Source organism: Oxyura jamaicensis, chromosome 1 (assembly GCF_011077185.1).
Source record: "Oxyura jamaicensis isolate SHBP4307 breed ruddy duck chromosome 1, BPBGC_Ojam_1.0, whole genome shotgun sequence".
NCBI lineage: Eukaryota > Metazoa > Chordata > Aves > Anseriformes > Anatidae > Oxyura > Oxyura jamaicensis.
In genome coordinates, this window is record NC_048893.1 from 136586021 (window position 1) to 136603381 (window position 17361).

Consider the following 17361-nt stretch of genomic DNA (forward strand, 5'->3'; position numbering starts at 1 on the left):
CAGGCTCAAATCAGGTTGACATATTTCATTGACAGCATTTAAATAAACTAGAAAGGACTGTAAGTGCTCACTTGGGTTTCTCCACCCTTCTTCAGTCTACTGCTTGTAATTTACCTCACAGAACTTTTATTACTGAAAGAACATTTTCTGTCCAATCAATCAGTGGCACCTTTAAACACCATGAGGCACTAATTCTAATGTGAAATCCATTCTGAGATCTGCTTTTATGTTCTGTGAGATGTCCAGACCATTTTAAAACTATTTATACACTCGCTTGTGCAGATCCATATGTAGAACGATTTGGCGAAGTGCCTGAAACGATGAAGATTCAACAAGCTGTTACGGATTTAAATCAGACAGAAATCTAATACAAGCTAGCTGTTGATATCTCCTGAACACAAACTCCACTTCTTAATCTGAAGTTTCTACTTCATGCTAAAAGTCATTTTGTCTAAAAACTGGCATTGGGCAAACCTTCAGGAAGCCTGTCATTTACTTTAGGTGTTTTATATTGTACATTGGAGACAAATCTTGCAGTCTCCACTCAGGCAGCTACAGCTGAATTCTGCCTGGTAAATAAGGGCCAGATGTGACCCTGTAAATCTTTGCAGTTTTTCTTATGACCACTGCTGACAGAAGTCATAACTTCATGTACGCTTTGATATGTGGCATTATAAAACATAAAAATACAATAAGAGAGATGCTGGGAAACTCTACAAAGTCACATATTGGAAGTTCTCTAACTATACACTGTCCAAAGATAGGGGATAAATAATGTCCATGTGATAAGAAATCCTAATACATAAGCTTGTATAAAGCAAATATCTAATAGCAGGTGGGAAAAGTTTTTGCTTTCTTCTACCCCTAAGAGCCTCTCTTCCCCAGAACAATAATATTATTAAAATAACTGGCCTCCAGAGCCTTGAAAAGATATCTTGAGCCTTTTCATATTAAAACAAAAAACAAAACAAAACAAAACAAACAAACAAAAAAAAACCACCATCTGTAAATCAAAGTACTGGGCACCTGCAGTTTTGGGTACATCTGGGTACCCGGCTGGGGTAACCGGACTCCTTTTAATCTTAAAAATAACTCAGTATTCATCTATGTACCACATTCCTATTTGGTGAAAACTAAAAGGATGTTCCAAGAACTAAAAATTAGTGCATAATGGATTTTATTCATTATAGGCTCTCTGAAGATGAAAATCACACCTGCACAGGGGCTTTATTTCCCATGGGTTTCACTAAACCCGGGAGCCCACCCTATAACAGTTTGAAGACTGAACCTTCACCGAACTCAAATTAAGCCACTCTGAAATGGGAGAAATCATAGCCATCCAGCTGGGAGACCTTGCAACTGTAAAACTAGTGTGCAGAAGCACAATGAGAGAGGAAATAAGACTAACAGCATGAAGAAAGTCTTCTAAATTCTGTATTCTGAAACGTTAGATTTGCAGTGCCTGATACTGATTGGTTTGTACCATCACTCGTAGTGACTGCTCCGTGTTCTGTTCAAGTTCTCATTCAGAAAGGCAAGCTCAACAGCACGTGTGAAAGGACATGTCTGAAAGATCCTTAAGATCAGACCCTCGAAGACTTCAGTGACATTTGGAAAATCATTGTTACCCGCATTAGTTTGCTAAAATATGTCAGCTGGAGAAACCAGTGACCATGAACAAGTGTTCTCCCACACTTGAGAAGTTACCAGATACCTGTTTGCACTATTATATGGGTACATAATTGCTTCTCAATATCTTTGGGTAGGTCGTGATATTGCAGAGCATTACCATTTGAAAATGGTCATTCTTAACAGCAAGGCAGTTGTTCAGTTGTAAATTATGAACAAAAACTTGCAATTTTCAGAAGAAGCAGAAGCCATGAACGCACATACCTGGGCCAGATTCTTCCGGAGCAGGGCTGCAATCTGCACAGAAATGGAGGGGCAACATGCATGATTAAGGAGCGGCAACACAGTCTCAACATAAGCAACTCAAATGCTCAACGCCAGGGTTCTCAAACACTTTGACTGAGTGAACAGGAGCTCAGCAGATACCTGTGGGCCCCAAGGGCATGGGCTGCCTCCTCCACTCTGCTGTTTCTGATCAGAGACCCGAGGATGGGGACTTGGAGGAAAGCCAGTACCTGCTAGCTCAGGAGCTCTCTGTGGATTACCAGTGACTGCACTGCCAATCCCCAGAGATCCACAGGGCACAATTTGAGAACCACTGGTCTAGTGCAATTATAGAATAAGCTGGCTGAAAGGCTGCTAAACAGAATAGCAAAAGACTAGCAGTAAATTCAATGCACTTAACAGAAAAAGGCATTAAGGCACCCACACTGCAAGAGTAATAGAGAATCTACTTTAGACACATCTCTGTTACACAATTTCTAAGAAAGGTAACACAAAAATTAGATTGTATATTGAGGGCTGAAACCTCACCAGTGAAGCCTGTGAGTGTGTCACACTCACTTCAGTGGGAAGAACAGGCTCTCAGATGAAAAAACACTACACTGCAGTGCAAAAAGTAAAAGGATAATATATACCCTGCATACACCTGCATTCATGAAAAATAGTTTATTGAATTGGCAAAATTTAAACTTCTGTTTATATCTGGATTCACTACTCAATGAATTATGAATTCCAAAATAACAACAGAAGTATCACATTCAATTCTATGCATTAGGGCAATCAGCTGAGCTATACAATCTGAGATAACCTCTCAGTAAATTAAAACTCATATTCATTAAAGATGCTATATGATCCCATGCAATTTTAGTAATGAATACCTATACCTCTAAATAAAAAATATAATAATAATAATAATAATAAATCCCTTAACTCTTCTTTCTACTATTTCAGGCAGTATTTTCTTTTACAATCATCCATTTATAGAGAGATGATCTAGAGTATTACAATAACATTGTGGTCTCTATCAGTTCTATCTTGATTTGTTGTTTTTTACATCATTTAAAAAAAATAATCCGGCTGCTATCTGTTCAGTGTCATTTATTCAAAACTCAGAATTACTAACAAATAAGAGTTAGTTCTTTAAATATATGAGAAGGAAAAGCTTTAAAATTTTCTGATTCTAAACTTAGAGAAATGATCTTTGTCTCTCAATTTTTCCCTTGATCAGTTGTGGAAAGTGACACAGAAAGGGAATTAGGAGGCCAGGTTTGGTGTGGAATCAATGCAAAACTTTATTATTTATTTATTTATCTTTTCCATAGGAACCTGCTCCTCTGTCAAAAATACTGACTATTGACTAGGAACAAAATCTGATGAGAATGTGATCGAGAACTTGGCTCACTCTGGCCTTACAGTAAACTTCCCATGTGCAATTCAAATTCCTCATTAAGACCTAAGAAACAGGATTCCCTCTCCAGGATTTTTGACATTCACTCAACACTGGTCAACAGTCAGACTTCAGGTTTAGCCGTTATGCTTAGGTAGCACTGGGAAACAGCACCAAGCCCCTTAGCTTTAAAACTTGATACCATTTTAATATTGCATAGGTATCAAGATCCTGAGCAGATGTAAGACTGACTGAAAATGCTGAGTAAATGGAAAGAAAATGGTTATTCTAAGATACTTCTGGCATAGAATTGCCCTGGGAAAAGCTTCTGATATCGCCCACAGCAGATATTTTTATATTTTTTAATTATCAGCAATGCAAAACTGGTAGTCATTGATCTGAAGGTACATTGAAGTTTACTGATAAAACTTTCAGGTAAATACATGTAAAACTTCATATAAACTAGGCAGCAAATAAAAGCATTTATAGGTATCAAGCTGCTAGAACAAATTTAGTCAAAGATAAATAGAGAACACATTCTGAAACAAGAGCCATCTCTCCTATTATACTCTCCTTTATAACACACAAAAATGTCAGTCTAGCCTAGAAAAATACCATAATTTAAAATACTAAGCAAAACATACATTAGCATGTAACAAGAGCTTTACAAAAATACTTAAACATTTATTTTAACTTCTATCTTGTATTCTCTTTCTCAAAGGTATTGCCTTCTAACTTTACTGCAACATTAACAATGGAATGGACGTGAAGTCACAGACAGACAGCAAGGGACAAAGGGCCATCAAACGTAAGACAAAACAGAAGGAAATGGAAACACAAACCAATCTTGCTAGAGCTTAATTTGGCATACCTGCCCTATTAAGTGGTCATCTCGTAGTGACCACGTGCAATGAATTCACATTCATTGAATAAGTCAAAGAAATACATATATAAATGAAATAATTTTGAAATTTAAAGCAAAGCTGCCTTAAACTGATAAAGGTCTCTCTCGTTCGCATGTTCATGATAATACGCAACTGCATTCAATACAGCATCCACTTTATCTCAATTTTTGTTAGGATTATTCTACTGAGAACTTGCACTGCCGATTCTTACTTTCCAGCTACATGAAGTCTAACTGAGTCCTTCAGCACTACAGCTTTTGATAATTTGCGTTAAACTCCAGTAGGTTCATTCAAGTTGAGTTCAGTCTAAATGGGACTCCTTGGCTCCCCTCCTACACTTCGGCTGTTCAGTTGGGACAATTCATGTTGCAGCAGTATTTGCACTTCTCTCATGTTTTCTTTAATCTTTTATAGAGATTCACCATTTTAAGCTTTGATTGCTGCAAAGAAGCTGAAGCCAAGAGGAAGGCTATATATGCTAACACAAACCTCTGCTTTACTAACTTAAGACACCCAAATGTCACTGCCATCAGTAGGAGATTTAGCAATGATTTCAGTGGGATCACAATTTCAAAGTTACGGGCATAGCAGCTCCACATACGCCACCAGCCCTCTCTGCCTGATGTCAGTGCCTAACAACACCACTGAACTAAAAACACATGGAAGGATGTAAGAGGCGTAGGAACGATGCCAGCGCACAGCGAGAGAGCAGCAGTGAGAAGCAGTGTCTGGCATACGCACTTGTCTTTGTGAGAGAATGGCATGCACAGGATGGTGTGGATGATGGTGGTGGTGAGGATGATGATGGTGGTGAGGATGATGAAGGTGGTGGTGAGGATGATGAGCTCTCATTTAAATCTTCTGGATTTATCCAGTAGGCACGAGTGTCACGATTACCTTTTTTACTAGTACAGCTGATGTCACACTGGAAAACATCTTCACAGCTGTCACTTTGCAAGCGCTCTTTCTGGAGAAGTTTGTCCACTCTCTGTATAATACACTCCAGACTTTTGTCAACATTCAACCAAACTTTCTCCTTAAAAGAAAACATTACTTTCTCAATTTAAAAAGAAGAGACATTAGGTAACAAATCCCTTGGCAATATATTTCCTCCAATGATTTCAGTCCCAATTCCTCTGCAACGTTCCCTCTGGGCTATCATGCTTACATTTGTGCACACACAAGCTCTGTATATGTAAATAATGTATACGAGCAAGTCAGCAACATGTAGCAAAATCAATGAGTGGTAAATTGCAAAATTATTTTCAAAGTAAATTTGCTGAACAATGTTAAGTGCCTCTTCCTTCACCATTTATTCGCGTTTCCAGTTGGCACTGTTGTTTATTCTTTAGACTCTAATGTTTGACTAGGAAATGCCTAATCACTTTTGCTGACAAATGTTTACATTTCTCCTTTAAAGTTGTATTTCCTTAAGGTCCAGAGCAATTAAAATTCAGTGACAGCCTTTCCTCCCTTCAAAAGGCTAGTAGAAGCTGACATCTTCCATTCCTTTCACAGACAGGATAAGATAGAAAACAAACAAACAAACAAAAAATGGCATTCCCTTATAAACATGGATGAGCCCAAAAGCTAGCTAAACGCAGAAAATATTTTAAAATCATTTTAGAAATTTGGCTGAAGACTTGTTAAGTCAGATAAAGTGGGTGCGTCTGCTCTATGCTGAAATATGGCTATTCCTGCAAGTGTAAATGCTACCTTTATAGAGGCTGTTGAAAGGAACTGGGATGGGGCCCTGGGCAACCTGATCTAGTAGGTGGCATCCCTGCTCATGGCAGGGCAGTAGAACTAGATGATCTTTAAGGTCTCTTCCAACCCAAGCTATTCTATGATTCTACAGGATGAAGGAATAAAAAGACACAATATGTACAAATATGTATTGGGTTTACATGGCATGATTTTGGTAGCAGGGGAGCTGCAGGGTTGGCCTCTGTGAGAAGAATCCAGCAGCTGCCCCTTGTTAGATAAGGGCCAGTTTCAGCTGGCTCCAAAGGGGCCCAACACTACCCAGGGCCAAGCCAGGGAGCGACGCTGGGTGGGCCTCTGGGAGAGCTGATTTAGGAAAGGGGAAAAAAACAGGAGTGAGAAGCAGCCCTGCAGCCCCCAAGGTGAGTGCAGCAGGAGGGCAGGAGGTGCTCCAGGCAGGCAGCAGCAGTTCCCCTGCGGGCTGTGGAGAGGCCCCTGGTGGAGCAGGCTGTCCCCCTGCAGCCCATGGGTCCCACACGGAGCAGATCTCCACGCTGCAGCCCATGGGTGGAGGAGCCCCCAGTGGAGCAGGTGGATGTGGCCTGGAGGAGGCTGAGGCCCATGGAGAGCCCCCGCAGGAGCAGGCCCCGGGCCGCAGCTGCAGCCCGTGGAGAGGAGCCCACGCAGGAGCAGGGGTCTGGGGGGAGCTGCTGCCTGTGGGGGACCCGTGCTGGAGCAGTTTGCTCCTGGGGGATGGACCCCGTGGTATGGAGCCGTGTGGGAGCAGTTCTTGAAGAGCTGCTGCCTGTGGGCAGCCCCCACAGGCTCAGCTGGGGAAGGACGGCATCCCGTGGGAGGGACCCCACGGGGAGCAGGGGCAGGGAGGGACCGTGAGGGAGCGGCGGAGATGAAGCGTCAGGGACTGACCACAGTCCCCATTCCCTGTTACCCTGCACCACTTGGGAGTTGGTGGGTAGAAGAGGGTGGATGGGGGTGAAGGTAATTTGCTTTTACTTTCTCACTGCCCTAGCTTGTTAGTAATATGTAATAAATAATTTATCTCCCTATGCTGAGTCTGTTTTGCCTGTGATGATAATTGTTCAGTGATCTCCCTGGCCTTATCTCAACCCTTGAGACTTTTCCATTGTATTTTCTCCCCCTTTTCCTTTGGGGAGGGGGAGTGAGAGAGTAGCTGTGGTAGAGCTCAGCTGTCCAGCTGGGTAAAAACACCGCAGTCAAACTATCTAAAATGTTTCTGGAATACTTAGAAAGATTCAGAACCATCTACCATTTCGTATTGCAGAAAAACTTATTCAACTATACTGTTAATTGAAATAATAGCAAGAAACACTTTATGAATAAAAAAGATGACATAATTCTATACAAATGTCTTTTTTCCTATATAAATCAGAGTAACAGATAAAATTACTGTATTGTATTAGTATCTAATGTACTGAATTGGCCTTATTAGTATCTCATTATTTTGAGTCTGACTCTAAGTCAAAGCATGCCAGAACAATTAAACAAGGATGCATTTCAAAAACAAATTGGGTCTCATTTCTGAAGTGGAATTGCACAATATTTTTCATTGTTTTAATTTATCTTGACTATTTTTGAGGTTTAATTTACTTCTGTTTATATTACATGATGACAGAGTTTACACAGGCCAAGTCTCATTTCAATTGGCAGTGTGGTATGGAAAACCATTTATATTCGTTGTGCAAACAGTTTTTAAAAGCTGTTCATAATCAAAACAGAGATGGACAGCAAGTTCTAAATATTTAGATGAAAATATAAAACCAGGGAAAAGCTTGGAAGGCTGAACTGTATAGCTAACACACACAAAATATGCTTTATTTTGGAGAAGTGTAAGAGCCCTTTGTAGTATGGTCAGTTTACTTTAAACACTGTTTACTTTCCCTTGGAACTGACTTAAAAAAAAAAAAAACATGAACCAATTGTAGTGATCTCTGGTGTTTAGGAGACTGAGAATTATTTATTAAGGCCAGTTTATATCTCCATGCCAAGGAGTAAGTGCGCATAGGATGGAGAATTTCTTTTCTTGTTGACTAGTGCCTCCGGTAGATGAGTAAGATGCATAAAAATATACTCAAAAAAAAATCCTATGCATATCTGGTGAGCAGTTACAAACATTATAAATAAAAGAACACAGAAAAAAAAAAAAAGGAAAAAACATTTATCACTCCACTGAGCAAACGTACCCATTCCTCTTCATGCCAATCCACCTGCAGAGACGATCGGCTATTTCTTCCTGTCCATCTGGCCACAAGTGTATCTTGATCATTCCTCAGCATCACTTGTTCCCCTTCTCCAGAGGTTGGAGATGCCTTTGAAGCTATATAATCTGGCCTTGCAGCATTCAGTCCATGTATTGAATTTGCCAACAATTTGCAGTCACAGACTGTGACAAGTTGCCGGGTCTAAAAAGCAATAAACCCCTCAAATTTTAACACCTTTCTATTATTCTACATACAATCAATACTACATTCTTTCACAGAAACAAACAAACAAACAAACAAACAAATAAATAAATAAACCACACTAGTATCCTATAAAAGAAAATAGCCACTGTTTAGGAGTCTCTGAGGTGCCTTTAAATCATTTTATACCATGGCCTTAAAAAGCTATATAGGGTACGAAAACACAAAGGGTACATTTCCAAAGTCTGTACTGCTATACCAACCTTGCTGTTGACGAAAATTTCGGTAATAGATGTGCAATTCTTAACATTTTTATTTGCACTTCACCCTGCCTTTGATGAAAGTTTAGAACAACATGCAGACATTTTTATAGCCCACACAATAGTTACCACACCAGACAGACCATGCTTAAGCCCCAGCGACCTGTCTCAAATCACAGCAACTAAGACTCAAGAGGAAAGTTGAAGTTATAACTCACGAATCAATATAATCTGCTTCCTTATTTAGTAATGTTATATTAAAAGATTTCTATAAGTTATGTGAATATGAAAAAGACTCTGGCCTGTTTGTCTATTAAGAAAACAAATTCTCTTTATATATACACACTTTGTCCAGCTTTAGAAAATCCCACAGATTAGTTATACACAGTGTAGTCATTTAGAGTGAACATTATAACTAATACATTTACATGTGGTCACATTGTCTTTTGCGGTCTACAAGGCTGTATACATATTCCCTCAACTGGAACAATTCATGGCAAAGTGATAGGTCACTGCCGTTTCTACCATGTACAACCTTCAGACCTGCTTCAGGGACAGAAGACATCACTAAAACTGTAGATGTTTTTATCCCTCTAAATAAGATTGTGTTCAGATGTGGGTTCAATCTGTTTTCTGTTAACAAATATCAAAAAATAACTGATTGACATCACTAATTCAGGCAAAGGCCATCACCCTTATTCCTTATTTCACCAGTGCAACACTAAGAAGAGTTTGATTTTCTTAAGTTTTGTCCAATTGCTGCTGCTTGACAGGTGACTTGGGCATATTAAAAAGGTGGTTATGGAGAAAAGTGTATAAAAGAAAATGAATAAATGCTCGTTTCTGGAATAGGACAGCTGAATAGAGGCAAACAGAGTACATTGCCCTCCACTGCACTCTCAAGGGGAGGTGTAAAGAGTAGAGTGTGAAGAGTAGGAGAAAATTCAAACGAAACAGCAAATTCTAAAAGCCAGTCTGTTTTCTTTTTTTATTTTGGACTATGCATGTTACAATACACTACTGAAAAGGTAAAATAAATGTTTCAAGAAAATTTACTAAAGAAGGGTTAAAAAAAGGTGTGCTTCAGTGCGAAGATGTATTATTCTCCTACCTTATCCGCCAGGATGGCAAGTGTTCTTTCAAGGCCATTAGCTGATCTGTCCTTGGCAGCTCTGGAGAGCCTTTCTGCATAGTAGCTGACTTGAGTTTTCAGGGTGTTTATTTGTGCAATAATTTCCTTTGCTCTAACAATGTCCTGTGGGATGTATATTATAGACTGGGAACTTGTTGAAGTGCTGAAAAAGAAAGATGGATTTAAGGGGGAAAATTGCTCTAGAGGTACACACATTACGGTAGCATGCTGGGGAATTAATGGCAGACAACAAAATTTTACCTAAGCTAGCAATCAACAGTGAAAAAGGCCAGTGGGCAATTGCACAGCAGGAACATGATCCTAGAGCTTTCTCTGCCTTTACTGAAAGCACTCAGATGCAGATTTACTAATCCCTTATGCCAAGTGACTGTGGGCAGAGCTTGTGTACCAGAGGGACAATTTTGCTGATGAGAATGTGTGAGATAGATTTTACTGTCAGCGACAGAACCAGCATTTGCAATGACAGCTTGCCCCACTCTCCCTCTCCTTACAACACAGACACTTCACTGAGGCCTGGTTTGCAAAACAGTATTACCACACAGCTATCCGTGCTGCAAAAAAAAACCCTGCACTATCCAGAACAGAAATGGCACCCAGATCTGTAATGGAGACAGTGTGGTATTAACAAGAATTCCTTCTGCTAGCATATCCTCGCAGGCCTGACGGGAGTTACAGCAGAAAAATCAATCTTATGATATATCAAACACAAATGATATCTCCAGGCTAGTCCAAGGCCTCCATCCTTTGTTTAGCCTCTGTTAGCACACCCTCACTCTACTAAACAAGGGACTTGGCAAAAGTCTGTTACAGGCTCAGCTGCAACACACTAGCTTTTTCCATCTAGGAAGGGAAATTATAAAAACTATTATACTACTGAATTATATAAAGCCATAGAGGTTAAAAATATCTTTATATTGGTACACTGCAGGTCCACTAAGACCATTTACCCGGTAGTGGAAAGGATGAATGTTCACATGCTGTTTAGACACCTACAGAAGTTGCTTTCCTAACCTAAGACCGATGTTGAGTCTCTCTCTAACTGATGGGGAGCTAGTAGTTAACTCATCTAAAGGACGAGTTAATCCTACCTGACGGAAAAAGTAAAAAAAAAAAGTAATAAAAAAAATCAAAAAAGCTGCCTTTTAGCTTTTAGAAAATTAATGTAAACTGAAGTTAATTAAAAGGGCACGGCTATTTGGAAAAAAAAACAGCCACCACTTCTCCCTTTGCCAGACAATACACTCCTTTTCCCTAGAGGGGAAGCTATATGAAGATCAGGCCTTTACTCCAGCTCCAGCTGTGACAAGTGTGATGCCCGATCATGACGTGGCATCAAGCATGAGCATCCACTCTCTATTATCTTAATTGCACTCTTTTTTCCCCACTCACACATGGTTTCAGTGTAGTCACAGCACAGACGAACCTGCTGTGAGCATCGATCTCAGCACTGCTTGACGGACACAGCAATGCCGAGGGACTACACAGAGAGGAGTTTCTTTTCCAGGCACAGCTGCCTCAGACCGCTACCTCTGAGAAATGTGAATTCCTCTGCTATTCCTAGAGTGATACCATTCCTTTCTGCAGTGTCTCTGTGAGGTAATACAGGAGAGTTGCATGAGGCATGCTTTAAAATCATTGCCACAAATACCAGTTCTTGCCCTTTACTAGATATTAAGGCAAAGGGAAATTAATCCCATATCTGTTTGAGCTCCTTTACTGTAAGAGATGGGGGATTCATTTTCCAAGGACAGGACATAATGCAGAAGGTATTCTTGAAAGAGTTTCCTTGTTTGTGTCCCTCTGGGTGGAGCAGAGAACAACCACTCCCCAGTACTGCTATGCTATATAGCAAATTAATCTTAGCTTTTAGGTCTTTGTACGTGATTTGTGCTCTGTATTGACAAGTGATCTTGGAGACAATTCCTCTGAGCAATTTCTTTCCACAACAACGTGGACAACATGCACAAAGATGTATTTGGCAGGAAAGGCCATGCAGCATATTGAGATCTGATTTAGAATTATTACATTTTCAATCACAAACATTTGCTGGGATGACTGGAGGAAAATTTTATGGCATAAAGTTCACATAAATTCACCTTCCAACCTGCAATTGCTTTTTCAAATGAACAGCTCTCATTGCATAATATCAGGAAGCTGGAACACCGGCTTTACAGCTCAGTGAATTAGGGGTTCAACCTTTAATGTGAGCAATTTAGAGAGAACTTCCGCACTGTTGAACCATCAAGTAATGTTTCATTTTCATAGCACTGAGCACCACAGCAAGAAGAAAAATAAACAAGAGTTAAGTGGAAATGTTTGAATTCAGACATGGATTACAAAATATAACCCATCCAAAGGTTCAAGAATCTGTAGCATTATCCTAATTATCTTTCATCGTTGGCAGAAGGTTTCTCTCTAGGCAGTTTTCACTGGAAGTAACAGAGGAAAAGGTACAACATCCTCGTGCTCTGTTCTTCAGCTTTCTAACTTCTTCTACTCAGAGAGAGCCAGGAAGCTGTTCATTATAAGCAAACATTGCAGATGAAATGAAACTCATTCACACATTGTGTTCTACAAAGCAGCGATGATTATTTAGAGCACAATTAGGGATGCCATGATGCATGACATTAAAAAGCCCTGCACACATTAAAACACACCAGATCTCTGCCAAAGAAAAGAAAGAAAAGGAAAATAAAACAACCCAAAGAACATAAGCTCTCTCTACAGAACTCTCAGAAACAGAAAACTCACCAACACTCCTCATAACTGCTAAAAAAACAAAAACCAAAATAAAATTAGCAGATTGTTAGCAAATACCAAAAGCAGAAAACAAAACAAATGCTTGGGGAAATAACATAGTTGTGTCATCTTTTCAACGAGGCAGGTACATACGATTAAACTTTTAAGCAAAAAAAACACAGATTGCCAGGGCACTGTGTGTTGTTTTGGGAAATATTGTGGATGCAGTACGCACAATTTTGCCAATGAAAGGAGGAAGAACTGAACAGTATCTATATAACGATGAAATTGAGGAGATGGAACTCAGTTCTACTATAGTGTTTTTTATGATAACACAAAAATACTTACAAGAGCCATCTTACCAGGGAGATCCTATAATTGTATTTTATATTAACAGCCAAGATGAAATTCGTATCTCCAGAGCAGTACAAAGAATAGAATACTGGCATATCTCAAGTTAGCTATCAAGACATGGCATTCATAATACAATGCACTTTTTAATCAATAATCCAAATTAGGATCTCACTCTTGAAGTGTTTTAGGCTAGCAGGGCCCCCTGCAATTCCAAACCCTAACTTCTTGGAAATATAGGCCTTAAAATCAATGCTGACATATACAGAGCTAAAGGACTAGATACAACTCCCCTAGCTTCAGACACCTATAACCTAGATGTCTCTACCTTTGCTAGTCTTGGACTCTTTGTGCAGTCCATGGTAAGAAACGGGACTTATTGAAGTGCATCGGATTTACCTGCCACGCTGTTTGCAGCGGAGCATGGCATGGGTGGCCTCCGTGAGAAGGGGTCAGGGGCCACCACAGGGCACAGCTAAGCCCCACAGCCATGCTGGTGGCATCTCTGGGAAAATGTGTTTAAGAAAAGGTGAAAAAAACATCTGGCAGGGAGGGGAGGAGGGCGCAAAATCAGTGAGTAGCAGCTGAAGAAGCACTAAGGTCAGACCAAGAGGTTCTCCAGGCACCTGAGCAGACATCTCCAGCAGCCAGTGGAGGACATATGCTGGAGCAGATGGGTATTCCTGGAGGGCTGCTGCCCATGGAGGACCCTCTGAAGCAGAGAAGTATGAGGGGGAAGGAGTGGCAGAGGGAAACTGCAATGTACTGAATGTTACCTCTTCTCGCACCTCAGCCTGCCCTGAGTCACTTGGGGCAGAGGGAGAGGAGACTGCAGTAAAGGAGTGGGATTGATCTTGGGAGACTAGGGAGAAAAGGTGCTGTTCTACTGTTTGTCTTTCAGTTTCTCACTACCTGAATCTGCTTTAATTGACAATAAGCTAATTTTCCCCAAGTAAAAGTCTGTTTTGCCTGCAATAGTACTTGGTAAGTGATCTCCCTGTCTTTATCTCAACCACAAGCTTTTCCATTCCTGTTTATTTCCCATTTTTTCCCTGTCCTTCTGGGGAGAGAATGGGGTGGCGAGCAGCTGGCTGGGAGTTTGGCTGACCCACCACAGGCAGCTATCTACATTAGGGTATCTGTCATGTCCCCTGTTGACTCTGGAGGTAACCCAAGATAACTAGCTCAGATGTTTACATCTGCACTGAAGATATCTATCTAAAGGTGGAGGATGTTAAGTCCACCACTCCTGACTGATACTGACTGGCAGGCACTGCCTTTACCTGCAGCTTTCTGCAGATTGTTGTTGAGATTGTCGTTTTTTTTTAAACACCTGCCCACACGGAAGAGACTCTTTTGTATTAACTGAATTTGTTTTGCACTAGTTCATCTTTTTTTTTTTTTGTGGCCCATAGTGCTGCTTTTGCACTTTAAGCTCATGACGGGAGGGCTCAATTATATAGCACAAGGTCTTTCACAGTGTATTTTGTTAGACTCAAACATCAGAGCACTTCATTTTTTTTGTGTGCTTTCTAAATTCCCAAATAATGAGTGCAGCAAACACTTCAAGACAGAAATGCCTACTTAAACTGAACAAACTGGCTGAAAAAGAATGCCTGATTCTCTGTTCTGCTGCATCAAAAATCTACTCTAATTCTCTGGATAGATATGCTATTTGTGCCTCCTAGCTTTTAGATGACTAGGAATAAATTGCTACACTACTGTTACCTGTCTTCTAAGTGAATGCTGGAGAAGCAAAATTCCCCCCAGACTGATCCTACAGGGTAGCAGAAGAAGAGCCCACAACTCTTCTGCTGAGCATACTACCACAGAAAAGTTATTCTTCAAATATGGAACCTGCAGTTTTAATGGACCCATAAAGAACAGTTCAGTAACACTTACAGAAAAAGCACTGGATAGAAATTAAGCTCTCTGACCAGCTTAATTATTGTGTGAGGGAAAAAAAAAAGAAAGATACATGAAACACATGTACGTAGATATTGCAGGAGTGAGGCCCACTAAAGTGCCTAACAGAGGGAAAATATTTCAGAAAGCAACAGTGATGTCAAAAGCTCAGCCTAACAGTGTTTCCTGGTTTACAGTTTTCCCTAGTCCCATCCTAGCACACTCTTTAAGTTGGGAATAATTGCACCAGGCATATTTTTGAACTTTTCTTTCCAATGCATATCTGACTGATGTTCACAGGATGTTGCTATTCATTATCAATTGCCAAAACTGATGCTGCACTTGGCAGACCAGCTCCAAACAGTACAAATCCTTTCTTTGGAAGGTCATTATCAAAGTCTCCTTTCCCTGGCTACCATGACTCTGTATAACGCTGCTCTCGTTGTTCCTCCAATACTCCATACTGGCGCAAAACTAATGCAGACCCAAACGGTATTATCTTTTCCTTAGTAATTAGCGTGGATGCCATGCAGTCTCTCTCAGAATGGCAGAATGGTTGAGATTGGAGGGGATCTCTGGAGGCCACCTGGTCCAACCTCTGCTCAGGTAGGGCTACCCAGAGCAGGCTGCCTATGACCATGTCCAGGCAGCTTTTGAAGATCTCCAAGGAGGGAGACTCCAAAACCTCTATGGGCAACTTGTACCAGTGCTCCTTCACCTGCATGGTAAAGTGCTTCCTGGGCTTCAGAAGGAGCCTGCTGTGTTCCCATTTGTGCCTACTGCCTCTTGTCTTGGCACTGGGCACCACTGAAATGAGCCTGTCTTCTTTGCACCCCCCATTTTCTGACTCTTCCTATAGTACGTATGGCTGTACTTCCAGAGAGGTCACTAGACAGTCCCTGAAGACAGGACTGTGGAGGTCAAGTATCCTGCCTGTAGAGCAGACTGAGGCCAGACTCAGAAGCCTAAACTGTGCATAAACATTGAGGGAATATAGAAAAGTCTCAATGGAAAAGCAATAAACACAAATTGTCAATGAGGCATTTGCCCATCAGGCACAGCTGTGGGTTGAAAGCACGATGTAGTGCAGCTGAAGAGCTTCTAAAGGAAACTTTTCTAGGCCACAATTTGGTAAACTCAAAGCCAACACTTAAAGTAGCTAAATAAATGAATCAACAAGTATTCAGGAAAATTAAGGATTTCACTGAAAGAACTATTGGTAAGGACCTATCATTAAACAAACGAACACAGTAATATAACAGGGAAACTGTTTTTCCTCACCTCCTTTGGAAGAAAATATAGAATAATCTTCACACTGTATAGTAGAACTACTGAATGAGGTGCAACAAAAACATAGGATGGAATGGTTTTTGAAATCACTGAACATGGGCTGCTAGGAAAGGGCAAGATGTCAGCTGACACAACAACATTTCTACTTACTGTTTCTTTGCCTCTTCAAATTTATGAAGCTTTTTCCGCAGACCACCTGATTTAAAGCCTTGACAGTGAGCTGCTGGTGCTCCTATGGTGACTATGTCGTAGTTTTGATCTGAGATGGACAAAAAGGACTTACAAATGAAAGCTCGTCATCAGTACATAAACAGTTGTGGAAATTCAAAAACTATTCCGGAAATAATTTTGTAAAGCTTCGTGCCAATGTTTTGCAGGACATGTAAAACCTGAATTGTTTTAGAGGCCCTGGAAATCAATCAATTACTTTTGAGGTGAAAGTACTCTATTTGAATGCCAGGTCCTCCATTTCTTAATCTGCAAGTCTGATAGTGAAAAGGAAGCCTTGAGCATTGCCCTTTACACCAAACCTGCCATTACTGGAATTGCTCACATGGACACATGGGACAATCAATGTTAAAAGAAGAGATAACTTAGATTATTTATGAAGAAACAAGCCTGATGTGAACAAACTGGTGTGATTTTGGATAACCCTACATGATGACTCCAGAGAAAAAGCATACAAACAGTAAATAATGATCAGAATCTTTGCTATTCTGACACAAAACAAAACAAATGGAAGTGACACAGCAGCTTAATCCAATATATTCCCTAGCACAAAGGCTGGCTTGTGTCACCTAGGGCAAAGTTAACTCCAAACCTTAGTTTTGCCACATATAGAACAGGGATAATTATATCTACACATACTCTTTTGCAAAGAGTTTTGGAATCCAAGGATAGAAAGTGCCATACAAATGCCATGTAGTGTTAATACTACAGAGTAGTAGTTTGTGGAAATTTGAGTATTAAAAAAGACAAAAGAACAATGTGAAGAAAGACATAAAGAAACAAATACCTGATCCTCCATCATCCTGGACTCTCATTCTCTGTATATGTAAATTCGTGGGAACAAATTCCAATTTTTTATCAGCTTTCAAGCTACTGGCTTTAAATGAAGGACCTGAGAAATATAGGAGAAAAGTAAGCATAAAAACACTGCATCTGCCTATGCTAAAATACTCAAGGGGCTTCGTTCATCATTGGCTACATGCTGAAAGTAAAGCAGAGGAAAAAAAAAAAAAAAAGATGTGTCTTTCTGTTAACGTTCAAAGCTCTTCTATACTTTAAGGGTAAAGTTAGAGAATGAACAGAGAGC

At 40.3% G+C, this 17361-nt stretch overlaps 1 protein-coding gene across 14 annotated transcripts in view; it reads right to left on the bottom strand.

The window, feature by feature from the left end:
- Positions 1–17361, bottom strand: part of INPP4A (inositol polyphosphate-4-phosphatase type I A) — a 117370-nt gene that overhangs the window by 22470 nt on the left and 77539 nt on the right. For 4 of the 14 annotated variants that reach the window (XM_035315492.1, XM_035315469.1, XM_035315481.1 and 1 more), the window contains exons 12-18: positions 17062–17166; positions 16197–16305; positions 12513–12530; positions 9720–9903; positions 8130–8348; positions 4945–5239; positions 1894–1926 (exon numbers count right to left, since the gene is read on the bottom strand). In XM_035315492.1, the coding sequence (XP_035171383.1) occupies positions 1894–1926; positions 4945–5239; positions 8130–8348; positions 9720–9903; positions 12513–12530; positions 16197–16305; positions 17062–17166 (963 nt within the window). The remainder of the gene's footprint in view (positions 1–1893; positions 1927–4944; positions 5240–8129; positions 8349–9719; positions 9904–12512; positions 12531–16196; positions 16306–17061; positions 17167–17361) is intronic. The other 10 variants (XM_035315545.1, XM_035315515.1, XM_035315533.1 and 7 more) reach the window with 7 other exon arrangements.